At 48.1% G+C, this 21506-nt stretch overlaps 2 protein-coding genes across 4 annotated transcripts in view; one reads left to right on the top strand and one right to left on the bottom strand.

The window, feature by feature from the left end:
• Positions 1 to 11570, bottom strand: part of LOC148453795 (trifunctional purine biosynthetic protein adenosine-3-like) — a 74196-nt gene extending 62626 nt beyond the window's left edge. For 2 of the 3 annotated variants that reach the window (XM_088461706.1, XM_088461707.1), the window contains exons 1-2: positions 11487 to 11570; positions 5659 to 5807 (exon numbers count right to left, since the gene is read on the bottom strand). In XM_088461706.1, coding sequence (XP_088317832.1) covers positions 5659 to 5803 — 145 coding nt within the window. In that variant the 5' untranslated portion in view covers positions 5804 to 5807; positions 11487 to 11570. Of the gene's footprint in view, positions 1 to 4793; positions 4834 to 5658; positions 5808 to 11486 lie in introns of those variants that run through there. The other variant, XM_088461708.1, reaches the window with a different exon arrangement.
• A 5967-nt stretch (positions 11571 to 17537) lies between these two features.
• Positions 17538 to 21048, top strand: DNAJC28 (DnaJ heat shock protein family (Hsp40) member C28). The gene is made up of 2 exons (XM_088461668.1): positions 17538 to 17588; positions 19068 to 21048. Exon 2 carries the CDS (start codon positions 19105 to 19107, stop codon positions 20245 to 20247), a length of 1143 nt encoding a protein of 380 aa, XP_088317794.1. The 5' UTR covers positions 17538 to 17588; positions 19068 to 19104; the 3' UTR covers positions 20248 to 21048.
• Positions 21049 to 21506: the final 458 nt, after the last annotated feature.

The raw sequence follows: 21506 nt of genomic DNA, 5'->3' as shown, positions 1-21506 counted from the left end.
TTAGATCTTTCTGAGTACCCGAGGGAGCAGGGAGACTGGAGGAAACAGATACGCTAGGTGAAACGACCATTTCACTGACAACGCATCCACTAGGCTTGCGCCTGCGTCCCTTGTCCTTGAGCCATATATGGGCAACTTGTAATTGTGACAAGAGGCCATCAGGTCCAATTCCGGCAGTCCCCACCTGTCCACGAGAAGTTGAAACACCTCTGGGTGAAGCGACCATTCCCCGGGATGCACGTCGTGACGGCTGAGGAAGTCTGCCTCCCAATTGAGGACTCCCGGGACGAAGACTGCCGATATTGCTGGAAGGTGGCACTCCACCCAAGTCAGGATTTGGGACACTTCCAACATCGCAGCTCGACTGCAAGTTCCTCCCTGGTGATTTATGTATGCCACCGTGGTGGCGTTGTCTGATTGCACCTGAACTGCTCTTCCGAGAAGAACGGTGCCTGACGCCAGAAGAGCACGGTACACTGCCCGTAGCTCTAGAATGTTTATGGGAAGGACGGCCTCCTCCACCGACCAACGGCCCTGAAGAGACAACGAGCCGGTCACTGCCCCTCAACCCCGGAGACTGGCATCTGTCGTGAGCAGAACCCAGTCCGGAATCCAAAAGGGGCGACCCTGGCTGAGATGAGCTGACTGCAGCCACCACGCCAAGGACCGGCGCACTTCCGGGGACAATACCAGCATCTGGGATCGTATCCGGCGGGACAACCCGTTCCATTCCACAAGAATCTGCCCCTGCAGGGGTCTGGAATGGAACTGGGTGAACTCCACCATGTCGAATGCCGACACCATGGACCCCAGTGAATGTATTGACACCCTGCCACTGCTCAAGCAACCGTGTATCCTCAGTTGTAGGGAGGATACCTTTTCCAGAGTCAAGAAAATCCTTTGTTGACTGGAGTCCAGAAGTGCTCCCAGATGGACCATCCGTTGAGATGGGATCAGAGACGACTTCTTCCAATTTATTAACCACCCGTGTGCTTGAAGACAAGCAATTGTCAGGTGGAGATGATGAAGAAGCACCTCCGGGGAGCTCGCCAGCAGCAGCAGATCGTCCAGGTACGTCAGCATCCGTATACCCTGACCCCGAAGGTGGACAGCCATGACTGCCATCACCTTGGTGAAAACCCTCGGAGCCGTGGAAAGACCGAAAGGCAACGCCCGAAATTGGTAGTGATGGTTTAGGATAGCAAACCTCAAGTACCGCTGATGTGCCGGTGCTATGGGCACATGGAGATAGGCGTCCTGGATATCGAGGGAGACCATGAAGTCCCCCGGTTCCATCTCCAGGATGATGGACCGCAATGTTTCCATCCTGAACTTGGGAACTCTGAGGTACTTGTTCAGAGACCTTAAATTCAGAATAGGGCGATGAGACCCATTGGGTTTCTGCACCAGAAGCAGAGATAGGAAGCTTTGGACTCGTCCAGCGAAGGACTCGTGCAAAAAAATTGGTGGGGCGGCCTGCACCGAAACGACAGGGCGTACCCCTGAGAGACTACTTCTCGAACCCAAGCATCCGTGGTGGTACTGAACCAAGACTGGGCGAATCTGAGAAGTCGGCCTCCCACTCTGGGGTCCCCCAGAGAGAGGCCCGTCCCGTCAGGCAGCAGGTTTATCCTCCTGTTTGGAAGAGGGGCGACGAGCATTCCATGCCTGCTTTTGGATGAGGCTTTGGTCGCTGAATGTCTCGGGAAGGACTGGCCCTTGGCCTTACCCTGAACCCGAAAGGACCGAAAAGGCAGTGCTCCTCACCTTAGCCGGCGCAGAAGCCGAAGGGAGGAAAACCGACTTGGACTTAGCCAAGGTATCCACTATTTTGTCCAAATCCGGACCTAATAGCAAATCTCCATTAAAGGGGAGACCTCCAGACCCTTTTTAGAGTCCGCATCAGCCCTCCAGGACCGCAGCCACAAGGATCTCCGAGCAGACACAGCCGAAACTCTAGAGGTTAACATGCTTGCGTCCAATGACGCTTCCCCAATATAGGAATCGGCATCCCTCATTTGTGCCACTAATGCTCTCTGAACATCCGGAACACCGTCCGTAAGAGAATCCTCCAAGGCTTTGGCCCAGTTCTCAATGGCTTTAGCCACGCAGAAAATGGCCATGGACGGGCGCGCCACCGCTCCGGAGAGCGAGTAAATGGACTTCAAACAAGTCTCCCTTTCCTGTCCGTTGGATCCTTTAAAGAGGAAATAGACGGCAATGGTAGCGTAGCGGTTTTAACCAAGCGAGTGACATGTGAATCCACCGCCGGTGGAGTCTCCCATTTCCTGCAATGATCCTCAGGAAAGGGATAATGAGAAGCCAACCCTTTCTGTGGTTGGAATCTCTTTGCTGGGTAATTGCCAGGCCGCCGCCATATGATCCGCCAACTGATCGGACAGAGGGAACACATTAGAAGTAACCTTTGCTTTCTTGAAGTCAGGAAACTTCGACTTAGGGACCGGTGCCTCCTCTTCTATATTGAGAATAGCCCGCACCGCCCTAACTAATGCTGGAACATTAATGGAGGACCTAGGCTCAACCTCCTGTCCCACAGCATCCAAATCAGAATCCTCATTGACCTCTCCATCATCTGAAGAGGGATCCGATTCTGATACCTGCGCAGTGAGTAAACTCACAACAGGCCGCTTAGTCGCCTTCTGTGGCACATCACCCTGCAAAAATGACTGAAAAGCCGAGGATGAAACCGCCAAACTCTGTACCGAGTTGGAGAGAACATCCACCCAAGGCGGAGGAGCCGACTGAGGGAAGCCCTGAAAAGGCACCACAGACTGTTGTGATACAGGGGGAGGCTGGACATACACAGGCAGCCCCGAATACCGTCTCACAGTCTGGGCCCCGGAGGGAGACCGCAATACCTGCGGAATATCCGGGGAATGGGAGACAGAGTGCTGGGACAATGCCCCAGAAGGGGTCACTGTAGGGATCGACATCTGCAATAGATGTCAGCACTTGTGAAAACATCGCCCAAGGGGGGTCCTGCTGCATAGGGGGTATAGAGGGGCCTGGTGCCAGCTGGCACTGCCCGCAAAGACCATCCTAAGATAAATCCTCCCATTAACACCAGCAGAACAGCGTATGCAGGAAAGCAACACAGGAGCCCCGGAGTGCTCAGTCTTCTTATCATACATGATACAGTAATTATACAATAAATACTTATCAGCAGAGGACATATGGTGTTAACACCCTCGCACTCACCAGCATGCAACACAAACAGGCCCAAAAATATGGTACTGTGTAGCACACAACAGTATGTGACTGACCTCACAAATACATGATTTATAAAAGTGAGGTTAATAGAAAAACGCCCCTCCACCACACACCTTCGGGCTGTAGGAGAAGCAAAGGGATAGATATAAGCTGACAGCAAGTAGAAAATGAGTACAGACAGCAGCACTAGCAAAGTCACATACAATGCAGGAAGATTGTACTTACTGCACCAATCGCTACCCTTAACCACCCAGATTCAGTGTCTGGGGGGAGTTATAGCGCTGTGTACACTGTCCTTTAGGTAGGGGAGCGGTACACAGGGGGACCTGACCATGCACCTGCCTGGGAGCCTGCGTTATAGCCGGAGAGCTCTGAGGAGTGGCCAGCAGAGGAGCAGCTCAGCGACGCCAGTACACGTGAGAAAAGGCGCGCTGAGCTGAGGGGAGGAGCCGCTAAACCAGGGAAGGCTGCCTCCCCTGGCTAGTACTTAACCCCAGGGATGCCGGTTCCCCTCCGGAACTTATACCCTGGTGGTCCAGCGGAGCGCGGGGTATGCCTGCATGAGGGGGAGCCCGCCGCCGCTACTAGAGCCGCCGGTCTGTCCCCAGAGACCGGCGGCAACTGACTGCATTTACCCCCGCGAGCGGCGCTAAGAGCGCTGCTCGCGGCTTACCTGTTCCCCGTAGAGTCCGGCAGCAGTCAGAGGGAGGTCCCGGAGCCATGCTAGGACTAACTTCGGGGTCCCGCTGCGATCGCCACATCAGTACTGGCGTCGCAGCGCCAGCGGGGTGTTGAAGCGGCAGCATGGACGTCCAGAAGGACAGTCCTATGCTGCTGCATTAAGTGTAAAACAAGAGAAAAAATAAAAAACTTTTCTTCTGTAAAAATAAAGCTTAGGGGCTGCTCCTGCAGCCCCACTGCACAGTGCAACCGACTTCGGCCGGCACCAAACTGAAACTGAGGTGCCTGTGGCTCGGGGGCGGGGTATAGAGGAGGACCCAAGTGCGTCCTGGGAGCTAAAGCTTTAACTGTATGGTGCCCGTGGATCCAGATCCAAGCTATACCCCAAGGTCAACCCTGTGGACCCCCTATGGACCCTGAAGTAGAAAATCTGTTTTAAACTGTAAGGGGGTCTTGAAAAGTTGCTTTGCAGCTGAGAATCATTTATAATATCACTTTGCTTAATTCACATTATGAAATAGCTTTTTTGGACTTTCCATCTGCTAATTTGCATGAGACTTATTTAAAAAAAGAAAAAAAACATTTTTTAATAGAATATGGAGTTCATTTAATACAATTTTAAGTATAGTTTATTTCCATTTCTATGTTCTTGTTGGAAGTGGAGTGCACTTCTGCGCAGACTCCATTTTGTTCCAGGGAGGCTTCATTCCCTGTACCAAGACGGCTGCCAAAGTTAGTACTGCTCATACGCGGCACCATCTTGTCACTGTGTAAGAGTAACATGGTGGGACACGGACGTCTCCTAGTTAGCTCCATCCAGACCTGGTATTTACCGCTGTTCCAGCATCCTGCACCGCTACCTGCTAGCTACATACACTCACCGCCTGGTGAGCTGTATGTCACCTGCTCCACTAAATCTCCTCTCCATCCAGAATCAGTGTGTAACAGTGAGTACAGCTGTACCTCATTATCCTTCAATAAACCACTCCACTGCTTAAGTAACTGGACTGTTCGTTGTCTCAGGGCATCCACTGGTGAGTACCATACCACTGCACCTGTACGCACAATATTTCCAATAGTTGTTACTCCTCATTTAGAGACTATTCCTACCAGAGACCAATAATATAACATTGCTTTGCAGAAAACAGATAATATAAACATTGAAAAATAATGTTAAGGTATTAAAATCTTGTCTAAAGATCTATATATTTTGGGTATTGTTTTCTCAAACGTTATATTAGAACTATAGCATATACAGTATTGTATAAACAGTACTGTTCAATTTTTATTGTAGGAGATTGCATTAGTAACATATTATATGACTCGGCTATAGTCACCACGCAACATTCCTTCTGGCAGTGATGCAATGAAGATCCCAGATATCTGGTGGTGATTCAATGCAATCCAATGATTCCATTTAATACTGTTACATTTATAACAGTATTTATATAATCATTTCAGAAGCTGTGTCCCCTTTCCTCAATGCGTGCACAGTGGAAGCTTGGGCAATGGCTCTTACTGCTAGGGAGATGAACAGACCTGGGGGAGGAGGACAGGCCACCAGGAATGGGGTAAGTGTGGAGCTGGACATATAGGGTGAGGCAGAGGAAGAGCAGCTGCAGCACCGCGGGGGCGGAGCCAGATAAAATGGGGGCGGGGCGGAGGGTGGCCTGGCATATCTTACATCCAATATACTAGTTTATAATAATAACATAAATTATACATTAAAGATGGTACCCTACCTACCTGATTTACATACCTTTCCGCTGTCAGTCGTGGCCTTCTTCCCTGGAGCGAATAGCACCTGCTTCACGTGATCAGATTGTGCCAGCTTCTGACAGAGACTCTCCTCGCTGGCACCGCTGCCAATCACCAGTATCCTGTCCGCCATATTTCTGTGTGTGAGAGGTAGATAGAAGGTGCTTAGGAGGTCATTCAAACCCCATCCCTTGTTATTATGTTCATCAGTTAGGTGATATCCAAAGCTGGCCACACTGTCATAGATTATTGTACATTAAGGATCCGAATGTTTACCAATCAGTCAGCTCATCTGAAACAACTGCCATATGCACACAGTGTATAGAGCCTGGTCTGATCAGATCACTGATGGCATAATGTGAGCATGGTGGCAGAGTGGTAAGCACAACAAGTAACATAAATATTAGCATGTGTATTATATTCTCTTAGAAATCTCCTGACACATGTTCTCTGCATGGAATTATGGGTTAAGAAATTAAAATTAAAAAATTACCCGCACCCCAACCCCACCCCTCCATTTGGCTAAGAGCTCTGCCATGTTAACAAATTGAGACGCAAACTTACTTAAGATTTAATTTTCATCTATATATTTACTTTTATTAACATAAGCACGGGCGGCTTTGGAATTTCAGGGGCTGAACTGTGCATCGCTGGGTACTATAGCAAAATTTGGGCAGGGGGCTCTAACCTCCTCTGCATTGAGCTTGCACATCTGGCATTAGCGCTGTTCAGAAGTGGCATCCGCAGAGGTTTGGGGAGGGGGGAACAGGGGCATCAGAGGGGGTGGTGACCCAACTCCTTCACCTCCGGACGCCGTTGCGGCCTCTCTCCATGCAGTTTTGCTTGACCAGTGTAAAACTAAATATTTCCAGTAGACTTCAGTGCACACTTGTCTACTCTCTCAGAATAGGGTACTCACAAATATTTGGGGCATTACACTGACTCCCAGAAAAGCAGGTTACAGTCTCACATCCTGCCCACTTCCTAGTGAAAAGCAGACCCTCTAACATGACCCCATCCACCAAGTACAAAATGCTCTGCTCCTAGACGTCACACACTTATTTATAATTGTAGTCACCTGTGCTGAACTAACTAAAGCTGGGCATACACGGCCAGATAAAATGTCTGTCAGACCGACAGACATTTTATCTGGCAGCCTGCCAGCCACATATGTCCGCGGCATACACTGTGAGATTTCTCAGTGTATTCGCCCTGACATCTGTGCTCCGCCCCCGGGGGAGGAGACATTTCCCTGTTCCTTCCGTAGGAAGGAACACAGGAAATGTCTGTCGGCCGTGGCTGGCCATACACTGCCCGATGCGGCCGACAGTTTACCGGTAAATATCGCATCGGACGGGCATGCTGGACAATCCGGCATGCCCGACCGAGCAATATTTAACCCTCGGTTGCCACCCCCCCACACGCTACAATTATCGTGGCGATCCGCGGATATCGGGCGGGTCGCCCATATAATTGTAGCGTGTATGGCCAGCTTAAGTGATGAGAAGGGTGTTTTTAACACAGGTGAGTGAGGGCAATTATAAATGAAGTAGATAGTTCAGCAGCAGAGCACTGTGTATCTGGCGGAACGGGACATGCTGCAGGGTGTGGAAATGGTCTGGCGGGGGTTTGATTCCCAGAGGAACACGTCATCTAGACCCTACCTCTTACCTTTTCAACGGACCCATGATCTGCGGCATTATGCCCCCCACAGAGATCTGCTGCAGCCATTTAAACAATGGAAAGCATGCTTCAGCGGAACATTAGCCCTACTGGGCAAGTGATCTGTGCAGAGTGTATAACATTGGTATGTAAATAGAGCATTTCTCAGGAAAAATAACCCACTGCAAGACGCTTTACATTCTGCATCTAGTTCAGGAGAGCGCTACACGTATTCTTGCAGCATGTTGTCCCTTTATATAGTGTCACGGGAGAATGTTCTGCATAGAAGAACCAAAGCCTAGCACAGTAAATAAATATTAATGAATGTGACCTTTATGATCTGCTCCCTGGTGTCATTGCTGCACGGAAATCACTGTGTCTAATCTCAGTTTAGATAAATCACTAGTGTCCTATTAACACTTTGGTAAAGGGTAATGCAAATTCCATGCTCAAATAAATGCCTTCATTTCCAGAACAGCTTTTATATATTGACTGTATATTTATTGTATGAAACAAACAATATCGCATTTATGGGCCTGTTTCAAAGATGTACGCTGCTCCGATATTTATGAAATGTAGAGATCATCGGTGGTCTGCGCATGCGTCTGAATCCCACAGCACATTTGCCGCGATGGTCTTGCGTATTGGCGGCCTCAGAGATAATTTCTTTGCAAGGGGATTGACAGGCAGGGGAGTAACGGGAGTGGTGGCAAAAATAATGGCCGATAATATGGCTCCGGTATCTTCATGCGCCCATTCTTCACAGCCATAGGGCTACTCAGGATTCCGATAATCGAATGATCTGCGAGCCGCTTGGATCCGTGATGACGCCGGTGGACGTCTCAGTACTATTCCCTGCATCTGCGACATTTGCATTTATCGCACAACCGTTACATACAAATTGGCAGCTGTGGGGACATTAGCGTACGTCTCTGAAGCAGGCCCTATGTACAGTGGAAATTTAAACTGTTTTTGCAAAGGAGCAGAAGAACAAATATAGGGTCTCATTCAGACCCGGTCGCAACGCCGATGCGCTCGCAACCAGGTCGATGGTTACCTCTGCGCACGCGCAGCGGCCGCACTATGCGTGCGCAAGCCCCGGAGCGAGCTTAGCTAGCGACCAGGAGGCCGCACAAAAAAAAAGAAGCGCCCGCCCTCATTCAGAGAGAGCGATCGTTCCGAATGAGGGCGAATGAGGGCGGCCACTTAATTTTTGAAGTGCGGCCTCCTGGTCGTTAGGTAGGCTGTGGGTTACCACCCACAGCTTAGCGACCGACCAGGTTGATGGTCGCGATGGTGAACACCATCGCGACCATCGGGGCTTACGACGAGACCCTAAGGTTGGGTCTCGGCAGCCGCAAGCCCCAGGGAGCTTCCTGCTCTGAAAGAGCAGGAAACTCCCCACTGACATCACTGATGATGTCAGTCCGGCGGCCCACAAAACGGTAGGCGTTCCTTAAGGAACGCCTCCGTTTTGGAAACCACCACCCCGGCCCGCCTACAAAACGGGGCGAGCTGTCGATCAACATCGACAGCTGCCCCTTTTGTAGAGAGCGTGCGCAGGGCTAACTATCGACCCGGTTGCGACCGGGTCTGAATGAGGGCCAATATTTGTTCTTCTGCTCCTTTGCAAAAACAGTTTAAATTGTGACTCTCACAAATGTTATCTGGTAGCACCACCAACTATAGAATAAGTCTTACTTTAATTTATATTAGTTAAGACCAGTATGTTGTTTTTTTGTAATTAATTCTATAATCATCATAACATAATACAACTGATTGACTAGAGCGGACTATAACAATAAAACCCCTTTTGTACCTATGCACAGTGGGCCTGATTCAGAGGCGCTCGCTGTTTGTGAGCGCTCGCTCTGAATCAGGGCATTTCTGGGGTTTTTTGTTTCGGCCTCCAGGCCGCTCGCAAAGCTGTGGGTGATCACCCACAGCTACTGCAAGCGGCCTGGCGATGGTTGCGATTATCGTGACCATCGGGCTTGCGTCGAGACCCTGTGGGAGGGTCTCAGCTCCCGCAAGCCCGAGTGGACTTCCTGCTCTAATAGAGCAGGAGGTCCACTACTGATATCACGAGTGATGTCAGTAGGGCCGCCCACAAACAGCAGGCGTTCCTAAGGGAATGCCTGCGTTTGTGCAGCCACCCCCCCTCCCTGCCTACAAAATGGGACGAGCAGTCAATCAACATCAATAGCCGACCCGTCTTGTAGTGAGCCCCGGAGCGACAGAGCTACCGTTGCCCGCTGGGGCTCGCGCATGCCTGAGGCGGCACATGCGCAGTGGAGGAACATCAACCCGCTTGCGAGCCCACACATAAACATAGCAGAATATACATATATAGCGTTGGGCCTTATTCAGAGACCTAAGGTGTTGCAATCGCAGCTGCTACTTTGAAAGCTGCGGAGATGAGATGGTTTGTAAAATAGCTCCCTCCCCTATCAGCACTGAGACGCTCCCCCGGAGCGGTCACAAATAGCTCCGCAACTACGCACACATTCGCAGCCCATACGCAGGTTCTCAGAAAAATCGCCGATGTCAGTAACCCTATGGTCTTGCAGCATGGGTACTTGGAATGAGACGCTGGAGCCGTCCTGTGTGCGTAGTGAATCGCAGACGCCTGCTGCGACCTGCCCCCAAAACGGCACCCATCCACCTTGGTTTTTGTCAACCACTCCCCCGTTGACTCCCCCAATTGTGCCTTCCTCACGCTGCAATCCCTGAAGGTATGCGCGGGGGATCGCTGAGGGGGCTTGGCGCATGCGCATTTTGATGCAAGCGCACTCCACGATAAACGCTCAACTGCGTAAAAATTGCGTAAATCTCTGAAATAGGCCCATTAAAAAAAAGCGTTACCACCCACAGCTATAGCGAGCGGCCATGATGATGATGATGGTCAAGACCATCGCGACCATCGGGCTTGCGACGAGACCCTTGTGGTAGGGTCTCGTGGCTGCAAGCCCCAGAGAGCTTTCGGCTCAAACAGAGCCGGAAGCTCTCCACTGACATCACTTGTGATGTCAGTGGGGCCGCCCCCGAACAGTAGGCGTTCTCATGGGAACGCCTCCATTTGGACAGCCACCCCCCCGGCCCGCCCACCAAAGGGGGTGAGCTGTCACTCAACATCGACAGCTTGCCCCCTTTGGTGCGAGACCTGGAGCGACGGATTGCCCGTCGCTAGCCGGGTCTCGCGCATGCGCACAACGGAGCCGGCTCCGTCGTGCGCATGCGCTGTGGGCCACCATCGACCCGGTTTCGAGCGCTCAGCGCTTGCGACCGGGTCTGAATCAGGCCCTCTGGCCCTCATTCAGAGCCGCTCGTAAGCGGCAGCTCGTTCGTTATGAGCGATGTTCGCACATCTGTGCATGCGTACGGATTTTTATATGCATGCGCAAACCAGTCAGTGCGGCCGAAAATCGTTTGTTCGCTAAATAGCGAATGCCTGCTATTTTGAGTGACAGGAGGAGGCGTATGTGGGTGGTAACAGGGGAAGGTGCTTGAAAACGGGGAGTGGAGATCAGAACGCAGGCGTGCTTAAAGGTCAAAACGGGCGTTTTATGGGTGTGCATAATTAATACAGCAGCGTCATTGACCACGTCACTTGGTTGTTTTATAGTCAGAACTGCTCGCAAAATAGCGGTAGGAAAAACCAACCACAAGAATAGCGAGCAGTTCATATGCTGTTCGATGTACTCGATTAATCTATTAAATAGCGGACATGACGTATGGTGTGAGCGGCCAGGGGGCGTCTCTTTCAAAGTTAGGACCGCAAGTTTTGTACGCTCGTTCAGACCTAGAGGCGTGAACAGACCGCAAAGTGCGAACGGTTCATTTGAATAGCCATCCCTTTTTAATGAACGAGCGAGCGCAAATAGCGTCCGGCTCTGAATCAGGGCCACTGTTAGATGCAGCCACGTACATGGAAAGGTGAAGTTCATACACTAAGGGGTCAATGAAGGGCCATGCCCATGATGCCAGTGCAGAGTGCACATCAGACATATATAAGGTAGCAACGACATTGCACATTGTAATATGCATGTGGGATGCAAACGAAAATGCCACATTTAGGGGTGAAATCAGGGCAATTTAGGAGCAATTCAATAAAATCAGAGGTTAGACGCAGGCAGACTGACATATATACTTACCAGAGGTTCTCAGTAGCTCATCACTAGGTGCCTCTATATAATCAGTGGGAAGAGCTGCCCGTCACTCACTGGCTCTGCTTTGGCTGATGGAAATATCAGAAGAGAATTGACTGCAGCTGTTTTATAGCCTTTAGAAGCCGTTCTATTACAGCCTGGGGGTAATGGGATATACCACGCTCACTCAGGGCTCACACTCTCCTATGCAACTGCCTTCTAGGTTTAAACTCTTCATTTAGTTTAAGTTAGGACAGGGCCCCGGTGCAAGGTGTCTGGGCACCTTAGGCAACATTTCACCCACCGTCCCTGCTCCCTCCAATTCATACTATGCCACACAATAGTGACACTAATTTATAATATGCCACACAGCAGAGCCCCAAAATCATACTGTGCCTCATAACACTGCCCCCAAATCATAATATAGCATACATCTGTTCCACAAATTCATTATATGCCACACAGCTGTATCCCCAATTCATATTTATGCTACACATGAATGCACATAATATGCCACACGTTTGAGCCCCCAATAGATAATAAGCCACATGTTTGTGTCCCCAATACATAATATGCCACACATTTGTTCCCCCAATACATTATGCCACACATCCACACTAAATCAACCTGTCTGAGACTGGAAAGAGACATCCTTTTTTTTTTGTGGACTCAGCGGCGCCCTCCAGTGGCCGGCGCCCTTGAACGATGAACGATTTATCTGCTAATGGATAGGCTCTGAACGATAAAAATGCGCACTCCCGCGGCCGACAAATTGGGTCTTTTGTCTCTCCAACATGTTGGTCAATTATTGTTTATCGCTGACAGATATTAGAAATATCTGTCGCGAACGACGAACGTCGAACGATTTCTTTAATGAAAATGAATAGAAACATAAAATAAAATCCACTCCCAGAATGATGTCATGCAATATCGTTCGTCGTTTGCAAAAATCTGTCATGTACATGACAGATATCTGTCACCGCAGCCCCAGGAATTTTCAAAAGATAAATCTTTTGTCTTTCAGAAAGATCTGCTAATGGATAGGCCCCTTTAGGCTTACTAAGATGGCCGATGCCACGACTGGTGGTCCCAATGGTGATCTGATGCTGCGTCTTTGGATTCAGCACTCGGATCTGTGATGGCGGCAGTAAACGCCTTTTGCCCTTAGATTCCTCCTGCGGTATTAGCATATTCGCTGTACGGTATTGCACAGCGCAGCATACAAATGGTGCAGCAGCTGTGCATTATCATACAACTACGACAGGACCGTGAATACAATCACATAGTCCAACTGCTCACACAACCTAGTGTACGTGTGCAATAATGGTCGGGGTATTCAAAAGTATATTTTTAACGGTGGATGGGGCCAGGCTGCCCGTACTCACCAGGACCAGCCTAAAGAGCGCGGCCCTGGCGGAGAGATGTGAATTTGAAGGCAGCATACTCCTCCTGTCTGTTGTTGCAGTACGGCTCGAAGAGCTCTTGGCCTCGCCAGGTGAGGTCATACGTAGCTTTCCATTCAGGCGGACATATGAGTCTAATGCCGGGTACACACTAGACGATGTCTTGTGTGTACGATATTGGCAGCAGCGGGACCAGGCGGGGTGCCGGTATCGGCAAGTGCATACACACTTCGCAGCATGGCCCCCAGCTGACGGACCTGTTTGCGCACTGTCAGTGACATAGCCGGTACACACTGGGCGATGTGGACAATATATCGTCTAGTGTGTACCCGGCTTAAGCATTCTGCAGCAGGGTATGTAACTGGTCTGCCTAAGATCTTATCACCACTTTTATATTATACAAATGGGGCCTGATTCAGAGCCACTCGTAAGCGGCAGCTCGTTCGCTCCGAGCGATGTTTGCCCAACTGCGCATGCATACGGATCGTTATACGCATGCGCGAACCAGTCAGTGCGGCCGAAATTCATGTGCTCGCAAAATAGCAAATGCCTGCTAATATGAGTGACAGGATGAGGCGTATGTGGGTGGTAACAGGGGAAGGTGCTTGAAAACGGGGAGTGGAGATCCGATCGCAGGCGTGCTTAAAGGTCAAAACGGGCGTTTTATGGGTGTGCATATTTAAAACAGCAGCGTCATTGACCACGTCACTGGGTTTTTTTTAAACCAGAACTGCTCGCAAAATTGTGGTAGCAAAAACCAACCACAAGAATAGCTAGCAGCTCATACCCTGTTCGATGTACTCGATTAATCTAATAAATAGCGGACATGACGTAGGATGCGAGCGGCCACGGGGCGTAGTTTCCCAAAAAACGACCGCGAGTTTTGTTCGCTCGTTCAGACCTAGAGGCGTGAACAGACCGCAAACAGCGAACAGTTCATTTGAATAGCCACCCCTATTTTCAGGATGAGCGAGCGCTAATTGCGTCCGTCCGGCTCTGAATCAGGCCCATGATTCTGTAAAATGTCACCTATTAGTAGGCATCTTATTTTTCTGGACAATGTTAATTATTGAAGGGAACAAATAACATACAGGGGCTGCCAGGGCTACCCAGGTATTAAAAACAAAAAAAGTTTAAGAACCACTGACATAGTCAATGTCTCATGGTGGTTTTGGAGGCTCCAATTGGCGTATAATAGAGTCTGATCATTTCTCTGTATGATTTCAGATTTATTACTTTGCTAAATATTTCAGATAACCAAAGCAACCTCCTTACATTTATGTGAATAATTGATGCTACAGAATATAATAGATTGGTCAATTGTTCTCGGTGGAACGAGATAAGATTCTTTGAACACAAAGGGCCATATTCAATTAGCGGGGAAAACTGACTTTTTTTTGCCAATGGCGAAATCGGATGTTTTTGCCAAAACAAGGCAAAATTTTCGCTATAAAACAGGCGAAAACGGCAATAGGCAGAAAAAAAACTGGAGAGAAGATTTCTCCATCCCAGACCAGGCGAAATAAAATGTAAAATCCCTATTTTTAGCTAAAAATTTTGAGATCTCTTTCAGAACCCTTTGGACACCCCCCATAATGATAAATTACCTGATAATAGTTGTAAATTGTGTACTTTGTCGAAAAACGTCTGCGCAAATATTGGGCGGAAAAGAAGAAAAACATGGTCTGGGATAGAGAAAACTTTTCTACAGTTTGTTTTCACCTGTTACCGTTATTGCCTATTTTTTTGGCGAAAATTTTGCCCTTTTTTTTCGAAAATGTCGCCAGCTTTTTTTTTTTAGAAAATGTCGCCTTTTTTTTTTCAAAAACGTCCGTTTTCGCCAATGGTGAAAAAAACTGCCATTTTCGTCGCTAATTGAATACGGCCCAAAGACATTAATCAAGCCACACAACAAATATCAGTTAAAAAGACATTTATTACAAAGTAAAAGAGTAAAATATAATAAACACTTAACTTGCTTGTTCCCAGGAGCCTCTCCAACACCTCTCCAATACATTGAGCATAGGCATAGGTTTAGGCTGATTGTATACTGACAAATTACAGTTTATATAGGAGGAAAACTCCTACATCAGCATTTAAACAAGTATAAAGGTCATGTTTGGAAATATACATAAATATTAATAGACAGTAGGGGGCACTGTTGCCTCAATTATGAATGTTGGAACAACTACTTATGAGGGGTGATTATCGTGTATGTACTCAGATAAACTGAAGGTAACACTATGTTGACTCAGGATTAAGGATGTCTGGCCACAGAGAACTTTGGGCCTGATTCAGAGCCGCTCGCTACATGCGATCGCTCGCACAATGTGTATGCAAATTGCGTAGGCAGTGCTACCGCACAGCAATGCATTAGCACGCCCAGTAAGCGATCACATAGTGTATGCAGATGCCCACTTGTGCACGTCATGTCCAGGAAGTGTATGCAACCATTGGTACATCGGATGCTATCGCAGCGCTTGAGGTTGACCATACCCTGCCGCAAGCACTGCGAGCACTTCAGTGTAAAACCAGCCAGGTGACGTGTACTATGATGCTGTCTTATAATTATGCACACCTCTAAAACGCAGTTGAGATGCTCAGGCACGCCTGCGTTTGCACCTCCACTCCCCCGTTTTTAATGGCCAGCCCCATGTTACCACCTACAAACGGCTTCCCCTGTCACTCACTCTGCTGGGCTGTCTATGCGTAGCGAACGAATGCATTGTGAACTTTCGCTAAGGTATGAGCATACGCACAATGCATACACACTGCACACCATCGGCAGCAGCGAGAGTATGCATCTTAGCGAGCGGGTCTGAATTGGCTCCCTTGTCCTTTGCTTGTCTGTCAAAAACACCTTATGCAATGTCTGACCACCTCCTAATGTCTGACCATTATCTAATGCCTGATACATTTATAACATCATTGCACACAATATGGCTTTCAGCAACCGTTTTCTAAACTCCCATTACAGTCAATGTACACTCTGCATCAATATCATACTGCTTTCACACCGAGCAGAGAACACGGGTTACTGCAATGGCAATCCAGTTCGACCAGGGTGCTGGCTCGGTGTGAAAGGGTCGACCCGGGTCGTACATCCCAAGTCCGCTACCAAGAACGCTAGCAGGGTAGCCGGTGGGGTGAAAGGTATGACCCAGGTCATTTGACAAGGTTCTTGCCTAAAAGTCTGCTGATTGGCCGGCTGAGGGGCGCTTGGTGTTGACGTCATCTCCAAGTGTCCTGTATGAAGGCCGTTGACCCAGGAATAATCCGTGTCCAACAGGCAGTCTGAATGGGGTAAGTCATCTGAAGCCTCGTCTTCTACCCATGTTCAGTATCCCAGGTTGGACACGGGGCTTTAGTGTGAAAGGGTATTACATTGGAACAATTCTGTTGTGTTCGTATTATCTTCCCAATGACCAAGTGCCCCTAATAATTTTATTGCCTGGAAATTTTTTTATTTATTTTATACAAATTTACCAACTGCACAGTATAAATGAGAACTATTGCTTTTTACTGACTATAATCACCATTATCTGTTCCTGTTCTGAAAAATATGTCAGTATGGAACGTGTAGTTCATGGCAGCTTACTTATACCCCTTTTACACCGGAGCTAAAACCCGGGTTATTGCAGGGTTAACCCAGGCAGCTACCCGGTGTAAAAGGGGAGAGGGTTGGATCGAGTGACCCGGCAATCCAACCCAGGTAAATAGCAGGGTTTAACACGGGCGTAGCCCGTGAAACCCTGCTGTGAGAACAGCGCACTCCGGGTCCCGATGACCTGGAGTGTGCTGCTAGCTGGCCGATTGGTCCGGCTTCAGTGGACGCTCGTATAGCTGTGGGTAACCACCCACAGCACATACGAGCGTGCAGGATGATGGTCGCGATGGTCTTGACCATCGCCAGTGCGACCAGAAGCCTGTGGTCAGGGTTTTCGACCACAAGCCCTGGAGTGATTTTGGCTCTATCAGAGCCAAAATCACTCCCACTGACATCACTAGTGATGTCAGTGGGGCCGGCTTCTGACGGTAGGCGTTCCCTTGGGAACGCCTCCGTCTGGGAGGCACGCCCCCGGCACGCCCACCAAAGGGGGCGTGCTGTCAATCAACATCGACAGCACGTCCCCTTTGATCAGACACAACGAGCGAAGGAAAGTCCTTCGCTCGTCGCGTCTGGCGCATGCGCACGACGGAGCTCCCTCCGTCGTGCGCATGCGCAGTGCACACCATCGACCCACTTGCGAGCGGACAGCCGCTTGCGAGTGGGTCTGAATGAGGCCCATAGTTTGTAAGCTCCACTGGGTCAGGGACTGATGCGAATGGACAAATATTCTCTGTAAAGCACTGCAGAATATTTGTAAGCTGTATAAATAACTGGTAATAAATAAATGTTGGCAACTATGTTATATGTGGTTAGTATTGTTTTTATTATCTCAAAAAATAAATAAATTTGAAAATAAAACAAAAGCCACACGAAATATACATAAAAAAATTAAAAAATGAAGTACATGATTTTATTATGGTAACAATCCGTAATTTAGCTTCTGGAAGTTCTGAATCAACTGAATAAGTTTTTACATAGTGGACAGCAGAGGGCACTGTGACCTGTGATATAGAACTACAACTCCCAGAATCCCTCACTGCACAACAAATATGTCTGTTGGAGGACACTCACACAGCTGAACTGTGTAACCATAAGGTAAGAGATTGCAGATTTGTTGTATGGCACACACAGCTGTGAGTATATCATCAGATGCATGCTCTGCTACTTTACCACAGGGCTGTGGGTTTTAGCATGGCGAGCTCTGCCAGTGTCACTGTGACCCTCTCCTGCCAGTTCTGGGTTGTACAGTATTATTTAGTGAGCTCCCATACCTGTTATCCTCAGCCAGTCAGTATTCACATAGTGCCTGATTCACTACTGATCGCAAATGTGATCGCGCACGCAGTCTGGCTGCGATGATATGCTAATCCATTGCGATCGGTGTGCCGTCGCAGCACTACACAGGGACGCCCACCTTACCTTACACACATCCGTAATGTTTAGCAAGACTGCAAAACCATCGGTAACATCGAGTACCATCGCAGCCTCACGCACACTTGCTCAAGCTCAGACCTTATGCACGCCCCTGCAACGGCGATCGAACGCACTGGAACGCCTGCGTTTCGCCAGCCAACCCCCCGTCACCACCCCCAAATGGCACTTCCTGTCAAAAAACTTTAATTAGTGACAGCTCTATACCCTGGACAGTGCCATTTTCTGGACACCCGCACGCCTGGATAAACTGGTACAAATTAGGATTCAGTTACTGTATACTGTGTATACTCCCAGCACCTCAGATGTGTTAAACACACTGTAGTGGCCCCAAATACTCATATGTACTAAGCCTTGGAGGAAGATAAAGTACCAACCAATCAGCTCCTAGCTGTCATTTTTTAAACACAGCCTGTAAAGTGACAGTTAGGAACTGATTGGTTGGTACTTTACTTCTGTCCACTTTATCTCTCTCCAAGGCCAGTTCTCATATGCCAGTGCCCCCAACGCTGGTGATGTAGCTATGGGTGGGTGCCCCCCACCCACAGCTACATCACTCTCATTACAGAAGTCAACCCCCTCTCTGAAACCTTTTGTCAAGGTGTCGCCAAGCTTTCTGGATAATATGGGACCAGGGCTCTTTAATAGAAAAGCCTGCAAGTTATACACGCCATGATGTAGCAATTCTCTGTACATGCATTGCAGCAGGACCCGTCTTGTTAACGTGTGGAGTGAAAAGTGGGGACATGACCATGTTATTAGGTTGTGTGTTCAGTTGTCATGGAGACCAGTTATTGTCCAGACTAAGAGAATTCACCTTATCAATTCGCTAAGAATTGATATTGGTTCCACACACAAAGTGTGGGCGCTTTATACCCGGGGGGGTGCAGAGTACAGCCATTTTGTGTGTACTACCAATAATAATGATGGCGTAAAAAATTCACTCAAAAACAGTGATATCCCTGAGGCAATATATACCCCTGGGATGCCAGTGAGCCAGCTTAAATGCCAATTTGCAATAGTGGTCTCATTTTAATGCTATTATATAATTCCCATCCCTCTAACTTTTTGTTTCTTGCACTTTTTTTTATGTGATTTTTTTTTTTTTTGTTTACATTTCCTCCTTTTTATTTTTTTTAACAGGTTACTTCTTTGTTAGCATTAAAATAACACCACCAGAATGAAACGTTCAAGAATCTTCCTAGCTCAAAATCTAAGATTGCCACTTAGATTTCCACTTCTCCTGAACCCGTGGCGTCCGTTCCCAGACTGTTCGTATTCGAGCCATAAGCACAATAGGAGCATCGCGGACTGCTACAGCCTTATGAATGTTCCTGAGGGCTGCTCATTAGATGAGGTCAGAGAATCCTATAGGACTTTAGCAAAGAAATACCATCCAGATAGTGGTTCCATCACTGCCGACGTCAACATGTTCATGCAGGTCGATGAGGCCTACAGGGAATTGCTGACACACTTGGAAGGAGAGTCTAAGAAAGGACAAGTTCTTGATGATGATGACGAGAAGACCTCAAACTACAAAGTGCCACAGCACAGACATTACTTGAGTTATGAGGGAGTTGGGTACGGCACGCCGAGTCAAAGGCAGAGACAGTACGTACAGTTCCGTGTCAATCGGGCCACCGACCAAGTATTAGATTTTCGTAAGCAGAAGTTCGAGCAGCAGTACACCGAGAACTCAATGGTGGCAAGAGACATAAGGCAGAGCAAGAAGGTGAAAATAACTCAAGCCATTGAGCGTTTGGTAGAGGACCTCATCCAGGAATCCATGGCAAAGGGAGACTTTGACAACCTCCGCGGAAAAGGAAAACCTATAGACAAGTTTTCCTCTTGTCCACATGTCGACCCCATGACTCATAATCTCAACAGGATATTGATAGATAACGGTTACCTACCCGAGTGGATTGTTTTGCAGAAGGAGATCCGAGAAACTATTGATAAGCTGAGAAACGAGTTAGTGGCCTCTCGCAAGAAACTAGGAGAGCCCATGACCTATGCTAAGGAGAACCAATGGACGGAGGTCTGTGAGCATTTCAAAGAAGACATAACAAAGCTGAACAAGAAAATCAATGATTTTAACCTTGTCGTACCCCTACTGAACAGACAAATGGTCCATTTTAATGCGGATAAAGAGCTGTCACGAGCAGAGCAGGCCTATGTTTGCCTGCGAGAGGAAATGCAGACCGTAAAGAAGGTAGAAGATGATAAGCACGTGGACAATAAGCAGGTGGACATTAGGGAATTATTAATCAGTTGGATAGTGCAGCTGAAAAAGCTGGGAAATTTCATTAAACAATATAAGTAATAAAGTAATAATAGACAAAGCTGTATTTATTTTTGGAGCACAAAGATCTATTTATTTGGATTAGAGATGAGTAAGCTTTAGATGTGAGGTCCGGTCATCCTAAGACTTTTATGCAGACTATTTTCACCAGCAGTTCCTCCTAATAATGACTATGATGAGTACCTGCAGTCCTGATTTTAAGAGACAGTCACAATTTTCTGCACTTTAAAGGCACGGCCTACTGAAAAAGGGGCACTCTGTATTACTGTTCTTTTATTAATATTATTATAATTGTTGTTTCTGCAGCAATGTAGAGAGACTATTTGTCATTCACATAATTTCTTGCCCATTGCAGCTTACAATTTAATAGGCATATTTATTAGCATTATTTTAAATAAAATAATGTGAAAATGGGTGTCACATAAATTTATTAAAGGGCAATTGGAGTAGTTTTCGTGAAAAACTACCCCAATCTCTTCAATTCACATATTTTTAGTAAACAGATCGCATTTCCCATACTTGTAATGAGAAATGTGATCTGCTGAGATTTACTAAAAATATATTATGAAAAAATCCCGGGGGAAGCCCTGTGATAATAACGCCACCTTCAGATGGTGTTATTAGGGCTTTCCCCCGGTTCCCCGACTCCTGGTCTGCTTCGACAGGCAGAGAAGAACAGGGAAGCCGGCTCCTGTGATCAGTTGTGTGGTCTAAACAGACTACAAGCTGATCACTTAAAAAAAAAACATTTATCTGCACGTGGGGACTGGTGATCGGTGCTCCGGTGATGACCTCTGGGGCTCCGGTCAGCTGGTCTCCGGGCTCCTGCACTGTGACCTCGGTCAGCTGCTGCATAGAGTAGCTGACCAGGGTCACAGTGCAGGAGCCCGGAGACCAGCTCACTGGAGTCCCAGAGAGAGGACCTTACCGGAGCACCGATCAGGTAAGTGTAAGCTGGGGAAGGTGCATCGCAGGGGGGGGGGGGGGGGGGGTAGCAGCAGCTGTCGGTGACCCATGCGCGGACGCATACTCACTGGAAAAGTATGTGACGTGGATTCGCAGGGACAGAGCACGCAGTACAGCGATATATGCTTGTGATGTATTCAAACATTGCACTGCGATATTGGGTGAATTTATTACAGCCAATCTGCGTCTGAGATGTGGATTATGATAAATATGCCCCTAAATTCTCTAATACACAGATACAGACACGCATTAATTTTTGTCAGAATTTAGTTAACCTACCATGAGTGTACATGAAAGAAACCCACACAAACATG

Source organism: Taudactylus pleione, unplaced genomic scaffold, assembly GCF_031769625.1.
Source record: "Taudactylus pleione unplaced genomic scaffold, aTauple2 ptg001086l, whole genome shotgun sequence".
Classification (NCBI taxonomy): Eukaryota; Metazoa; Chordata; class Amphibia; order Anura; family Myobatrachidae; genus Taudactylus; species Taudactylus pleione.
This window is presented reverse-complemented; position numbering and strand designations above follow the sequence as displayed.